At 41.3% G+C, this 16436-nt stretch overlaps 1 protein-coding gene across 8 annotated transcripts in view; it reads right to left on the reverse strand.

The window, feature by feature from the left end:
• myo9aa (myosin IXAa) overlaps positions 1-16436 on the reverse strand; it is a 101469-nt gene that overhangs the window by 77363 nt on the left and 7670 nt on the right. For all 8 annotated transcript variants that reach the window (XM_069165692.1, XM_069165690.1, XM_069165687.1 and 5 more), the window contains exon 2: positions 64-1035. In XM_069165692.1, the coding sequence (XP_069021793.1) occupies positions 64-948 (885 nt within the window). In that variant the 5' untranslated portion in view covers positions 949-1035. The remainder of the gene's footprint in view (positions 1-63; positions 1036-16436) is intronic.

Below are 16436 nucleotides of genomic sequence, written 5' to 3' on the forward strand. Positions count from 1 at the left end.
CGAAGCACATTGAAAAACAACAAATGTTCATCAAAGACCCGGAGAGGCGGTGTTTTTGCTTACCTCTAATACTGGCCCCGCCCCCAAGATGATCTGCTCCACTCCACTGGCAAAACCCTTCTGACTGAGAGCGGTCAGATGATGAATGAGAAAGTTTGTGCTTTGCGTCTTCCCAGAGCCGCTCTCCCCAGATATAACAATGCACTGATTGCTCTGTCTCTGCAGCATGGCGTGGTAAGCCACATCTGCCACGGCGTAAATATGCGGCTCCAAATCTCCCAGTGTATGATTATCATACAGCTTCACATACTTGGGGTTGTAGATGGGCAGGAACTTGAAGGGGTTAATGACGATGAGGATGCTTCCGACGTACGTGTAGATCTTTTCCTGGCGAAAGCGCGAGCGCAGGTTGTCCAGCAGTGAGCGCTCGTTGAGCTCCGGCAGGCAGCACAGATCCGCGTGGTCCCCCTGAGACTCGGGCTGTGGCAGCAGTCCACGTTCCACCATGCGCCTGCGCTCCTCCGTGACCTGCAGCCACATCTGGAGGCTGCCGCCATAGTGAATCGAGCCATCCAGGTTCTTCTGCCGTAGGAGGAAGCGGTAATCGTCCCCACCGAACAGCGACCGGTGTTCCAGTGCCACGCGGGGCCAGAGCATCATCCTCTGCACGGGACAGTCGCTGGGATTCAGGATCCACTCCTCCCCACCGAACTCCTTCACCTCAGCCAGAACATAACACTTGGTGCGGTCCAGCTGCAGCCGATCGATGACGCGTTCGATGGCTTCAGCGGCCGTGGTGGTCTTGCGGGCGCTGATCGGGCAGTAGATGGTTCCCTCGACCAGGGCGCCGGGGTAGATGCGCACCGTGAACTCCGAGTTCTCGAAGCGCTGCCGCCGGCCCAGGGTGCCCATGCCACCGACACCACCAACGCCATCACGAGCACTCATGGCGCAGCAGGAGTTCCCATGAGCAGCGGCCCGGCACTGGCTCGTCCTTCACTGGGCTAGAGGGGCCGCCGAGTCAAGACATTACCACTGCAAGAGAGAAAGACGAGAAAAAGAAGGATCAATATCCTGCAGACTCACAGTACTTGAAAATATAAAACATGACCTGATTCAGACGGTGAGAACCAGCCTTAACAAAGAATGACGTAAACATAAAAGCCTATTTTTAAAATCCAAGCAGGACATATTTGGGATGTAAATACAGATTCTTTCCATTTATATTTGGTCTACAAAATGTCAAAAAGCAGCTAAGAGTTATAAAAAAAAAAATTAAGAAATCCAATATGACGTCCAATTAAAAGTCCAAAAGCTTAAAAATATTAATTTACTATCACATAAATCCATGTATTTTTGCTGAGAAATGACTCATGATTATCCGATTGTTAAACCAGCAGATTAATATTCATTTGATTGACTAATTGATTAATCTTTTTAGCTCTAATATCGCTGACCTGAAACTGCAATGAATGAATGAAACATCTACCAACTAGTCTGATCTCTGACTGGGCACGTCAGCCGAGCCCTCTGCAAATCTACCAGATTACTAAATTTGGTCAGATTATGACACAAAGACCTCTTGTGCTGTTACGTAATCTGCTAAAGGGCCAAATTATTTTGCTGGACCCCGACATGCATACTCATAACGGATAAAGGATAAGTCATTAGGTTCTGCAGGATTACCATTAACACACATACACACTCCCGAGCACACACATAAGCTCTCGCCAACCCCAAGACCAGCAGCTGCCGTCCTCTTTAGTCAATACACAATCACGCCATTCACAAGTTCCCTCTTTAATACAGCGCAGAGGGACATCATGGGGAGAGTCGAGGCCACGGAGAAGACACAGAGAGGAAGAGAGGGTCGAGTTAAATGAAACAGCCGCCAACAAAAACTCTCTGCTGCTCTCAAAAATAAAAAGGGGCTTTCTTTGGTGTTTGTATCAGACAAAATAAGTATTTACCACACATTAAGCCGACACTGCAGTAGTCAGTGTCTTCCTCCTTTCGTCTAACCCCGACAACGTGACAGCCTCGTGTATCATCAAACTGAAATGTTCAGAGCATTCCAGGAGTTATTATGTGATGTACTGTAATTTGTCTTTACGTCGTAGCTGTTTGCCTTCAGTCCGCCTTTCATCTTCTGCATCAGATACTGATTTTCAAAGGAATGAGCGTCAACTTGTTGCTATCAGTTGTGGCTTTTTTCATGCAGGTAGAGAAATGAATGGCGTAACTGTGGTACTTTCGGTTCCCCTGTCAAGTTTAAAGTGTTGTGGCTCCAATTCAATCTGGCCTCTAAAGAGCTATAATTGTGCTGAAATTAGGATCTCTGCCTCCTCTAGGATGGAATTTATCCAATATAGGTGCTGAGCAGCTACTGTATACCAATACTTAAAGAATAATGAAATTATGACATGGGGTCACATGCACGAATAACTGAAAAAATATCCTGAGATCAATATATAGGCTGTCAATTAACAATTAACACTTGACATAAATAGTTCCTCGATCCATATATCTTAGTCTATAACGATGTTCAAAAAGAGTGAGATACACCCAATGGAATTTCTGCCAGCACATGTACTATCATATATGACACAAAAAAAGAAGAAGAAATGATCACATTCAAGAAGCTAGAAACAGGAAATGGTGATATACATCAAAATTTACTTGAATGACAATCACAACAGTTGTTGATTAATTTTCTAAACTGACAAAAGCGGGTGAAATTTTTTTGTTGCGGCTCATTATCACAGTAAATATTCCTGAAACGTTTACACCTGGTCAGGTATAAATGTGATAAAGGCTACAACAAACAAAACAAAAAAAAGGCCCAAATCAAAAGTACATCATGAAGAGATAATTTAAACAGCAGCAGTGTTTTACATCACCTTATGCATCAAACTTATTTTATCTATCTGCTCTGCTTTATGTACATCTCTTTATATTAATGAAACATAAGCAGCCTGCTAAGTCGTAGACTGAAGAAGGTCGATGTGTTATGCCACATAACTCATTGTGCATCACAGCTACCTAGAAGCTATGTTACGTCGCTTGATCAACATCAGCATCTGAGTAACAGGTGGTTTTTGGGACCACTGGTAGGTGCGATTTCATGATTGCACCACCTGAGCAGAGAGCGCTCATCAAATTTAGTGTCAAACTCAGGAAATTGGCAAAAGAGACCCTGGAAATGCTTCAGAAAGAAAAAACCTGTGTAACTCAGGTGCTGATGTTCATTGAGGTTGTTGCTTCGCCCTTCTCCACGTGTTATTACTGTGCTACGAACCATTCGTGCATAACAAGGACAATCTCTCAACCTTTTGATTGCATATCATTTGGATGAAGTGAAAACACAAGAAAGTCCCATCCTGTCAGCAAACCATTATATTTCAGTATTTACTCTGCAAACAATTCATATCTGTGTGACCAGTTGTTACTGATAATAAATTACACAACTTTATACATTTTATAAATTTGTAGGATATGTACCGTTATGTAATTCACAGCTGTCACAAGACTTTGTCTTTACTGGCGGCATCGTTATTTAAAGTTATCTTCAATATCAGAAAGAAGAAAATGGATCACGCTCTTTACAAAATATCAAATTGCATGAGCAGCACGACCGCAGCAGAAATAAAGTGAAAACAGGAAAAGGAACAGGGACGTGTATAGTTGGTGCACAGAGGCGAGCGCAGCGGACTCCAGCATGGAAATGGGACAAGGCTGCGCCCCCGCCGGGTCATTTCCTGCCGCCCCATATCCAACCTGCCATGTGTCACCTCAGCAACTTTGATACAACCGTGTGCCATACAAACACATGAACACAGTACCTGCCCCCCTTTCCAAACACAGACCCACCGATGTGAGACACAGGAAAACACACACACACACATGACCTTTTTTAACCTCACACAGAGCATTGGATCTAACTGAATAAAGCTGCATTCATACACATACATACAGCCACTGGTTGGTGTTAACTGACAGCGATCAATGTATGTCTGTTTCCCTGCTTGTGTGTGTGTGTGTGTGTTTGTGTGTGTGTGTGTGTGTGTGTGTGTGCGTGCGTGTGTGTGTGTGTGCGTGCGTGCGTGTGTGTGCGCGTGCGTGTTGTGAGCACTGAGTTCAGGCCTGGCGTCTCGAACAGATGGTCAGCTCACTGCTTAAAGGATAGGGAGGGGGGATTTAGGGTTGTGGCAGTGCTGGACAGCACTGGGCCATGCTGGCCGCCTCTCTGTTTACCATCACGAGGACAATCAACTAATGGACATGTCGTCCAGCAAATCTTACCAATCACAGATACCCAGTAACTCCCTTCGCCGTCTTGCTTTTGGTCCAGACAACTGCATTAACCACAGGATGGATCAGGGCGACATGAGGAAAAGCCTGCTCATACTGGAGGATGGGATGATGTAATGAAAAGAAAGATGGATTATAAGGGCTGAAAATTTTAAGTAATTTTCTTTGTTGATTGTCAGATAAAAATAATGATAAATATTGAATTAATCACGAAGAAAAAAAGCGAAGTGAAAGCTTTTAACAACTAACTTTTCTATTCTGTGACGGCAACCACAAAAATTAAGTATTTCCGGCACTTAACATAAGTAAATTATTATCGTAAAAACATCTCTAATCAGTCAGCTACTATTCTGTGATAAATGGACAAAGTAATTACACACATGACAGACCTAAATTAAAGATATACATGAAATGAGACTAAGCACACAAGGCAGTAACAGCCTGACTGATTCAGGCATCAACAAGTCCTGTAACCAACAAACAAAGATTATCTGTATCCATTTAGTCTTGTGGTCAGACCTGTCTCCACCTCACTGTACCAACTCTGGAGAATGGACGCACTGATATATCATCCTGGTATCAGGAGGAGGAAAAAACTCCCTGGGTTGTTTGCATCTCTTAAGACAGTCTAAATCGTAATGGGTGAATTGAGCAAAGGATGCAGTGATGGTGCCTTTGCAAATTGGTGTTGTAGGGGAACTTGTTTTAGTGGAAAATTTGCCCGTGAGGGGGCATAAAAAATGCTTAACCTGTCTAAAGACTCAAAATAGTCAAGCAGGAATGTCTTATTGCATGATCCAAATCTTCATCAAAACTTGCCATTTTCGGCATGCAGGTCGTTGCTCTGAGGTAGTTGTTGTTTCCTTTTGTGAAACACAGATAGAGAAAGAAAAGGAGACTGTCGACTGAAATAATCGTCCAAAGGCAGGTTCATACTGGCATTTTACATAGAGGGAGTTAGACTAGTTCTTTTCTTGCTCCAATAAATATTTGGCGGATCAGTTTTGCAAAGAAAGAATGATAAAAAGAAGTGGTGATCTTTTAGTCTGGCACTTTTTAAATAGGGAAAAATGTCTTTACTGCAAAAAAAAGAAAACATTTGTGAACTAAAAACGTTCTATAAATTAACATAATCCCAATTGTTGCTGCTTCTTTTTTTCTCCAATTGAACAATTTATCCCGTTTACACACACATTCACCAAAGAGGCAATTTCATACTGTAACATGCATCCACAGCAGCAATCACATTGTGCAGTGACAATCACATCAAAGTAAACAACTAGAAAACAAAAGGACATGAAGAGCAAAACAGAGTGAGCAAAGAAGACAAAATGTTTGAGACACTATGTCGTTTCACCCGAGCGCCGTCCCTCTATGTCTTGCACACACACTTAAAAAGGTTTGACGCAGATAAGCCTGAGGTTTGTGCCCTGAAGGAAGTGACAAAGCAGATGGAGCACAGCTGGGAGGAAACCTGCAGTGGCCTCGTCTTGTCTCCTAAAATGACTGAACCAGAAACAGATCTGGTTACATCACCTGAATCTTCAGGGATTAGAAAACACGGTCAAGTCATCTGACCTCAAATCAGTTTGAGCAGATCAGGGCAAATCCAATCTCAGCGAAGATGTAAAGAAATAAAAAACTGAAATTGACACATATTTTAGGTATATAAAACACAATGGGTGTGATTCTGCATTCAGCTTTTGTTAAAGTTAAATTTGGTTCCGATGCTATCAGAGTTCACCAAAGCGAGGAGAGGTGTTGGAATTCACAGAATCTGCACTTGGATCAGTATTTTTAATACAATGTGTAGCACGAGAAAAACACGGTCTGTTTTTTTTTTTTTTTTTAACCAGCAACAACTGCATATTTATACTTTTTATACGTCCGGATGTGTGATTTACGAAAGATATATGGTTGCCAGGATGCTTGCAAATGTACACATGTTTGGCAGATGTATTGAAAGACAACTACACTTTTGCATTCCTTATGTAATCTGATCATTGTCTGAGAGATGCCATGTTGGAGGTTCTCTCTGACAGGAAACAGAGGGGAGGTTCAACCATGTGAGTCAGACTCTTCAATGGCTGCCATTGTTGCAAAGGAGTGAAGGATCAAGTTTGGTCAGCTTTCTACAATGTGAAGTCATCTTTCTGAAAAGCTATCTCTGTGTGTGTGTGTGTGTGTGTGCGCGTGTGTGTCACTGTCATCAGTACTAAGCTCGTGTACTCAGGGCTAATAATGTTGCGGTGCCTCTTTATCATACCTTCAGCGACTGTGAATTTTTATGCGCTGCACGAAGGTGTGCGAGTTGTCGCTGACCTGTGAGCTCTCGAGTTCACTCTACAAGTTTTACAGGGTTTGTTTATGAATCCGACAGCTTCATGATGCAACATTTATCTGCTATGTTTATTAGCTACATGTCACAGGATTACACTGTTTGTCTCTTACTGCCTTACATTTTGTTTTGTTATCAATTATTCAAAGGAGTAAAAGCTGTAGCTCAGTTAAGGTTGATGAAACACACACCAAATGTGGCATTCACATCAGTTATTGTTACCATCAACATCTTTCTTTTTTCACACAGCTTGACATTCCTGTGAAATTCATAGTTTACTGCTTATGTATATGTATATATGTATGTGCATACATCTTAAAAAAAAACAGTCAATCAGTATGGCAGCTACAAAACCCAGTTAAAAGCAGATACTGGTAATAATTCAAATGTGTATGGAAACATTAAATGCGTAACATCGGCACCCCAAATGGCCAAATTACCCCCAAAATTGTCATTTGAATTCATTCCGTCACAGGAAACAATAAATGTAGTGGCGTTACTATTACAAATGTAAATGTATTCTTATTTCTTTTCATGATTCATGATCCTTTTTTAAATGAAAAAGTTGGTATCAGCAGTTGGAAGCGGTACTTGGGAAATTTGGTTTGGTACATAGTGGTGTATGGTCTGAAAAGTTTGATAACTTGTGGACAACAGGATTATTTGAGAAAATAGTCTTTAGATCAAGCAGTTACGACAATAATCATTTGGGTTGGAGTTTATAGCTGGAGTTTTTATTGCCGACTGAATCTGTTGTTATGCCAAATACTTTTTTTATGTGAAAAGCACAGTCAAATAAAAGGACGCGCTTATATGACATTCGGTTTGTTTATTGGTAACTATCTGTCTCACACGTGTGAAACAAGCTGTTAATCATGGCATCATGTTACTGCACAGATAGGAAAGATAAAACCCAAAGAGCCAGACTATGTTATCCAGCTCACATTCCTCACAGAAACTAATTTCCCTGCTTTTAATAGGGCTGTAGAACCTTTAAAAACAAGCCCAACCCCCTCACTGTTGCAGGGGGAGGAAATTGCACATAAAACACAAACAGTAGAACCTACCATAAAACCAACTGTACAGAGAAGGGATGGGCAGCAGCTACTGGAAAAGAAAAACATCACTGGAGAAAATAAAATGATGCCTACAGCATTTCCAGTAAACAATTTCCTCATACTGTCTGTGTAAGTGTTTTCTCCAGAGGTGTTTGAAGCCCAAAATATTGTACCAGATTTTTGCTCCGAATTTGTAATCTCCAATAGATTTTCGGAAGAAATTATGGCTTGATCGACTGTCGCTTGAAAGGTGGTTTGAGGGGGGATCACAATGCATGATTGATTACATAAACAATAAACAATCTGGCTGTGATTTCTGGCATAACATTTTTAGCCGGCTGTCTGTAGTCTGGTTGGGTTTCCTTTAGTCTGCTGTCAATTGATTGGTTATAAATTGTTGTGAACTTGTTTGAATATTTCTGGAGCGGTAGATTACATGTTGTGGCTAAAACTGTAGTCTTCTGTCAACACTGTTCAGGATGTGGTGCACTCGTTTGATGAAATGTTGTTACTGGACCAAGAAAGACCAGCGGTTCATCGGAAAAGTTCAGTTTGAGCACCGCGTTGTGGACGGTCCATTGATCCATACAATGCGAGCATTAAACGCGTAGGTTTAGCCATGTAGACAGATCGAATGCAAAGTGCCGAATGAGCCGGGATGTCTGTGGCTTTCCGTTTCCATTTTAAATCTCTCAAATGTTGTCCAGTCAAAACTGGACGAGACACAAGCTAAAACGCCTAAAATATACATGTAGAACTAAATGTTTCTCCAAACCATTATGCTTTGCGAGCAAATGTATGAGTTGGTGAATTAATGTATTAGTTGGAAAATTGTTACAAAACATTTATGTGGTATCTTTACCTTTGTAAAAGTGAGTCTCCCGTTACAAAAAGGTTAACTTAGGTTAAAAAAAAAAAAAAGAGGGGATATTCAAAAAATACTGTGATACTGCCTCTTAATAGATATTAGCTTAAATTCAGTTTGAAAAAAAAAGGAAATAATGATTTAGCCAATTCCTTGTTGTTTTGGCACTTTAGTGTAGTGAACTTATTCAAAACTACCTGTAAATCTTATTTGGATGCAGTTTTGTTTTTTTTCCATGTTAACAGCATGTTCGGATTCATCCATTACAGCGTGGGGACGTTACTTTAGTCCGCAGAAGAAGCAGCACCCCAGTGTCGTATGAAAGGAACGGAGGGGTCGGCTGATTGATGGGGCAGAGGAGCACCAACACGTTCTACAAACACATAACTGCAGGTCACCACTCCTTGCACCCAACTGTACCAATGTGTAACACAACTCTGCCTCTGCAGCGTCCCACGGAAATAGTTCACCTTCAGCCTGGAGGCAACAGAGCAGCTCGCTGAGAGAGGCCTTGACCTTGTCAAGCAAAGAGCAACAATACGAGCTGATCGGAGGATTGCAGCAGCTTCCTGTACTGTAGTTACAGAAAGCTGCGGAGTCTACTAGTTGTTATTTAGTTCAACAGTTGATTGACAGAAAGGAAAAAAAAGTCCAAACATTTGCAGGTTGCAGTTTCTCAACAGCGAGGATTTGCTGCTTCCGGGCTGCGCAGAGCAATTAACAGGAAACCACATATGAAACAGTAGAAGGCTTTTAATTTGAAACAGACACAGGAAGTCGCGGCACTCGGCCAATCAACTTCATCACTTAGTCAGAGACTTTTTGTTTAATTTAAACATTTTTCGCAAAATCAATTAATCTCGCTGAAATTGTAGCCATTAGATTTACCAGCTCGCTAACTGACAGTTACTCAGTCAAAAGACAGTTAACAAGCTCGGTCGCTTTGCAAGCTTAATTCCCAAATGCCAGGAGGCAGTAAATGTTATAGTAGAGACAAAATAGGAAGTAACTTTGTGAGCCATTTTGACAAATGCTAACATGTTCCAACTGGTTCGCTCATCAAAAAGTAGATTCCCGGCCAGTCGAGGAGTCCCAACGCCACCGAGCCTCGAGGAAAAAATGCTTCTGGCAGATTGATGTATTTGTGCAACTTTCTGGTGCTATCACTGTTTTATACGAGTGTAAATTAAATGAAATTAAATAGGCTATCTTTAGTATGGGTAAGTTGGTTTATTGAAACAAGAAATCTGGAGATGCCAAAGTGGATGAATGAAAAAAAAACCACAAACAGCCCCAATCGAGGGAACCTGGACAAACAGGAGGAAGAAGCTCATTTCTGTGCTGCATCTCTGACTTGTATTTTGCTGCACAGTTGACAACGTGCCGGTTTTGTACTCCATTTCCTTTGGAAAAAAAAACACCAAAAAAAAAAAACATTTTCTGGCCATACGAGCGCAGCTGCCCAGAAGTGAATGGTTGACAGAGGTTACGTTTTTCTAGACTGTGTGGTAAATTGACTGTAACATGAGGATATGGCACGGCGGCCTACTGTAACTTCCCCCTGTATTTAACTCACTGGTGAACTGGCGCTAATTTGGGTAAAGTGGAAAACAAGGAATGCAGGACGCAAATGCTGCTGTCAGCGTCTGTATCATTTGGGTTTTGGGGTTTTATTACAGTTGCAGTTAATACGTGCAAAGGTTTTCTCGAAGATCGAATGTGTAGACTGTGCTCACTCATCCGGATCCTGGACTTTTTTTTTTAGGAATGACAGAACCAGTAGATTTTTTTTTTTAAATATATGAGAAAATTATTCTTTAAGCTCTGCAAGCACCTGATAAATTCATTTATTTGCCAATTAATTAAATTATCAATATTTAACATCTGTGGGTCTATACAATACTTGCCACTCAAAATATCACAATGCTATGCGGTATTAACTTTTTCCACACCTCCAGTGACAATGACAAGTTTTTCTGTAATTACGGAAAAATTATATAACCGCATTTTACGTACACACATTTAACTTGTTAACTTTCCCTGATATGTAACAACGAAACAAGAGTCCCTGAGCCAACTTTGTTGATTGCTATTGGTGCAAACCTGGACAGATTTTGATGGATGAGTATGAGCTAATTTAAAAATGCCTACATTCCGTCTAATTTCCTGTGTTTTGTGTGGGTAACTACAGTGATGGAGTGAAAACAGATGAACTAAAACTCAGTACCGTACTTGAACCCCTCCATGTGCGATGTGCTGCTAATGCTATACGTCATCTGTACAGACATGACTCAAGGGCTCATAAACTTTGCTTTTTCCTCGTAAAAATTCCTTAAATTCACCTATCTGAAAGGCAGACATTACTTTGGTTAAATTGTGCACAAGTTATGTCCACATGAAGGCCAGATGAGGGGACACAAATATTTGATGTCTCAGGATGTTTCTGATACGCACTAACAAGGTGCTTGGGAGCATTAGTAAAACAAAAACCGTTAATTAAATATAAACAAGTCATACATAATTAGAGTAGTATTGCCTGCAAATACAGACATTAATAAACCCTTAATATCTAATTGAGCTGGGCGGATCACTCTAATGAACAATTGGAAAGGAATGAGTCTAGGTTTACTAGAGGGAGTGGATGTGAACAGTATCTCTGCCGAAATTAACTCGTCAATTAATGCCCAGAAGAAGGACATGTTTTATTTTCTCACACACAGACAACAATATGGTTTCAGGGCGTACAGCGAAACACGGCCTGAAATACATTTTACAGCATGATGTGCACTCACTCGCACGGCTCTCGGGTCTCTGTGTCCGCTCTGTAAGTACTAATGACCAGAAAGTAGAGGCTGGGGGGTGCAGAGTATTCAGAGAGCCAGAGAGAATAAGAAAAGAGCATGAAGTGAGAGGAAATATGATGCAGAGTCGCAGAAAGAGAGACTGAACCGAGTAAAATAAAGGAGAGGCAGAAACAGTCAGACAGAGAGAGACGGAGAGTGAAGAGGATGTCGGCTTCCTGAAACCTGAGCTGTGGGAAAGTGAGAGGAAGGAGAGGCAGAAATGAAGGACTGCAACACTGACAGTCAACCTGGCTGCAGCAGTGCAGGTACTCATTGTTGATACCGTTCAACAATTAGTCTAACATACAGTTTACTCCATAATTTCAACAACTATTTGAGAGATTACAACATGATTGTCCAGGAAACACACAGCAGATGCTTCCTGTTATCTCCCTCCATTCGTATCGAGAAAAACTAAAACTTAATTTCACTGCAGGCAGCAAACAAATATAAAAAGTTGAAAAAAGAGATTTCGGAGCAGTAAAGACTAAATAACATCACATCATATACGAGACATCGATAACTCTAAAGAACAGAATTGCGCAAGAAAAATACAATATAGGACACATTTTCACAAAGAAGGGAAATCTCCTGTCTCAGAGTATTCAATAGAAGCACCCATGGACGACTAGCCGGTTATTAATTCTCTACCCTCTCTGTTTAAAAAAAAAAAAAAAAAAAAGGCACAACTAAAAATGCTACAAGGGTTACAGAGTCTTGTCTGGTTGCTTTGGTGTAAACAGGCACATTTCAGAGTATTGCAGACTGGTGAGTTGCGAGAATTTGCAAGTTTATTATCATTTTGTAGCCAATCTTTGGTCTGAACTCGCCATAAGTGAGCGTCAAGGCTGCACTTTTGAATCTTCAGTGTCCCATTATTTGATGGAAAATGCAGCATACGCACAAGTTGTTATTAAAAATCTGCTCTATATCATCTCATAACGTTCACGTAACTTTGACAAACAAATAGAGTTGTGATGTGTTGAATGATGGATTCATCAACTCAAACATGGTTTATGAGTCTACTGATCATGTTCACCAAGAAATGACTCAAGTGAAATAGAATAGAACCTAGATAATTGTTAGAAAATTAATCAATCAGTTAATTAACGTCAACATGCTGCCGCTTGCCCTGCTGGTACTTCAGGTTCTAAGTAGTACAAAGACACCCGAGTCTGTGAGACCGGAGACGTGCTGGAACAAGTCCATCCTGGAATCACTGTCCACGCCGTAATTAGAAATGACTGAAGGCCTCTTCGGGCAGGCAGAGCACACAGCAGAGGATAAGTGTGACTGGTCACTCTGACTGAAGCGCTGGGCCGACACTAACTCCCTCCGCATTCCTCCGGCCGAGCACCAACAGGTGACACGAAAATATGATACTGGAGGAAACACCGTGCGTGTTTGCTAAATTAAGAGCCTCACTTTGCTGTGCAGGAGCCACATATATTATTGGCCTGCAGTGGAGTGCCTGACGAGAGTGGAGGGTGAAGCCAGAGGAAGGAAATTAATCCAGAGTACAGTGGGAGTCCCAAGGACAACACTGTAAAAGAAAAAGAAAAAAAAACATTGCATGCTACTGTGTGCTCCGATATCCGCAGAGTCGGCAAATTCTGCCCCAATAACTTGTTTCCTTCTTTTCCCACTTTCTCGGTATGTTGCCGCACTATTCAAACATCACAAACCTTCACAGAAAAAGAATATTAAAGCAAAAGTTGTTAGTCCAACAAGGTTTGGTCAAAGCTTCAAAGTTCAAACAAAAAACAATGATTCCAAAGTGCAAGGTTAAGTCAAAAGCTTGTAAATGACTGGTGGATTTATTTTAATGGACCCTCATAAAAGGGGAAAGAGGCAGAAAGAAACGAGAACATATTTTTCCTGCACACAGGTGAAAACTTACTTTTACATTTCAAGTAAACCTCTTCTGTCAGTGGTGACAAGCAATTACAGAGTTTCAGATATACTTTGCTGGATGATTCTCCTGTGAGACAGTGTGGTACATTCATTGAAGTTAGTCATGACCACAATTAAACGGAGTTCTTTAAACCATTAAACTGCACTTTGTTCCAGGCTGCTGTGGAGACTGGCTATGAAAGAAAATACAACTATGAATGACCACGAGAAACAGCGAGTAAACGGCACCACTCCTTTGTTGTCGCCATGGTAAACTCCACTTCCTGTGTCCACTCCCAGGACAATGACAGCAGCTTTGGGTGAGACAGGAAGTGTAGCACAGGGGGGGCTTCAACATAACAACACTATCATGCCATTGTAAAAGCACTTTGATTTCACCTTCTACAAATCATGCATTTTATGTCATGATTTTTTTTTTTAAGAGGTTTTGTTTTCCAACTGAATGAACATTCAAAATCAAACACTTAAATAATAAAAACAATATGGCCTGTAGGCGATGTATGACAAAGTCAATTTGTACACTACATAGCACAGAAAAAACAATGCATTAAAGGAGAGGGTTTTCTACAATGCAACACAACCAGTCGTGTGACATTTTAAACTTCTCAGACAGCCACACCAGTGGACCTGGTTTCCATTGGTTTGGAAATCCGATGCCTGAAATTAATACTCAGATGTCCTAAAAATACACAAACATAAATTAAAAAAAAAAAAAAAAAAAAAAAACATCTGACTGCCAAGGGATTCATAAGATGATCCGTTTGAGCTTCATGTTGGAAAACTTCTTCCAGTTTCCAGGGTGCAGACGCAGCAGATGAGACGGCCGTGTCACCTGATCCTGAAACACCTGCTTCGAAACCTGTCGCTTATCTCCAGCTCAGTGTTTCTGTCCCAACACCTCTGCTTCCTCTTTAAGCAGCCTTTACTCTGGCTTATTCACATGTAGATTGCCTTCTCTTTGCCTCTGGCTCACAGTGAGCTCGACCTCTCACAGATGAGAGAATTCTATAGATCCACACCTGTGATTTGTCTTCAATTTCTGAACAAAGAAAAGCTTCTACACAGATGTACCGAGTGAGTAAACTAGAGAGCAGCTCAGTGTGAGTCGAAGTCATAAAAGTATGCGTAATGCTTTACTGGTTCACTGATATCATGAGGTAGGGGTGTGAAGGATTCTCTGAGGAAGCAGCTGGTGATTTCAATGAAAGATCTCCATACAACAAAACTACCACACAATTAAATGAAGTAATTAGAGATTTTCCAGTCAAATCTGAGGAGCATTAAAGGAAACCCCTTTCACATTTCACTAAACACATTTTTCTCAACATACCTACTTCCCTTTACTCAATAGTCTATATTTGCCTGAATTAAAGTCATATTAAGCCTCCGTAGGTGAAGAAATTGACATATTATGAACAATGCCTCACTCTTCTATTGACCTCGCGTTCATATTTTATTGTTTTACAGAGTGGAAAAATGTTTTTCCTTTCAGACTCTATTCTAGCTCTGGAAATATCAATATGAAGCTGCACAGTCTGCATTTGGCCGATGGAATAGGAAAAAGTACACCACCCCGCCATAAAACAGGCCAGCGAATAGAGGGCACGTCATCGGCAACTGCTGCTGCTGTTTGAAAAGTTTTTAGATTTAACGGGTCCTTGGAAATCATACATGTCGACCTCTATTTTTTTAAATGAAAAAAAAAACATTAATCAATTCAATATGGGTGGTTTTAACACAACTGTAAAAACTAGAAACATTCAAACAGTGGGGAAGTTTTTACAACTTTGTCAACCGAGGTAAAAATGTATTAACAGCCATCACTGCAGCCAAAAAAAAGGATCACCTTTAAGTGCCAACTGCATGACACGTGTATGTAAAAGTCTGACATGAATATGAAAAGAAAAGAGAAAAAAAAAAGACTTCTATGTGGTATCTTATAAAGTCAAAAGCACAAAAAAATGTGAGTCCAACTGACGCACGAGTCAATACAGATACTGTATGTTTAGAAAGGGAGAGACGTGACAAGAGTATGTATCAAAAGTAGAATGCAAAATGCAACAGTTAAAAGATAATAATAAAAGGGAATTTTATCAAAAGACAATTAATATTGGCAGCAGATATATCATATCATCCTCAAACATCTTGTATTGGTTTAAAAAGTGCAGCAACAGTTAACAACACTGGTCTAAATGTACCCCAGGCAGAGGATGGCGAGGTGTTATCATGCTGCAGAGTCAGATAGGGGAGATGAAAGAAGAGGAAGGAGAGGAGGAGGAGGAGGAGGAAGACAGTGAGGGATGAGGAGCCATCATTGACCCGGATTATGCACACTCCATTTCCCTCTCAGAAAGGGAGTCTGTTGGGCCAAACGGACCCATTCAGTCGCCTCTGGCCTCGAGGTAAGACAGCGCACTTGGCACACCTACATTTTTCCTCCAGAAACATTCAACGTGCAGAAGCCAACATACGAACCAGCAGCAAGGACGCGAGTGCACAAACGTAAGAGCTGAACACAAACAGGCACAGTGTACATCCAAACAACGGATGAGTGGGTAACAGGGAATTGGATTTAGTCTGCAAACAAAAATACACACCGAGAGCAAGACGGGCTGCAGATGCCAAAAGGACTCATCTCCTCTTTCACAGCCGAGTGGAGACGAGCAATAATGACTGTAGCTGCTCACCGAGCGCGGTGCCAAGATACCCCCAACTTCAGGGTGGTGAACACGGGTGTGCACCGAGAGATCAACACTGTTTCCTATTCTGGATACCTGAGACCGAGTCGAGCATACAGACAAAAGACGTTACCAGGTAAAGAGTTCATTTTCAACCTCGGGTTATACCAATGGACGCGTCATCTTCATGGTCAATTAACTCCAATCAGCTGCCGAAGGTTTCTTTTGTCAAGTGTTGCATAATGATGCAGATGGAGGATTTTGTACTTAAGGGCATCCAACACCTACATTCAGAGCTATTTCAAAGACATCGCTGTGAATCATTGAACACATGAGTGGGCGCCAATGATCAAAGGAAAATGTAATTCATCAGACTTTGGTGATGTAAACTTAAAACTCAAGGGCATGCAAGTTCATGTAAGCTTATAC

Source organism: Embiotoca jacksoni, unplaced genomic scaffold, assembly GCF_022577435.1.
Source record: "Embiotoca jacksoni isolate LCO1_2020_lvr unplaced genomic scaffold, fEmbJac1.0.p SCAF_35, whole genome shotgun sequence".
NCBI lineage: Eukaryota > Metazoa > Chordata > Actinopteri > Embiotocidae > Embiotoca > Embiotoca jacksoni.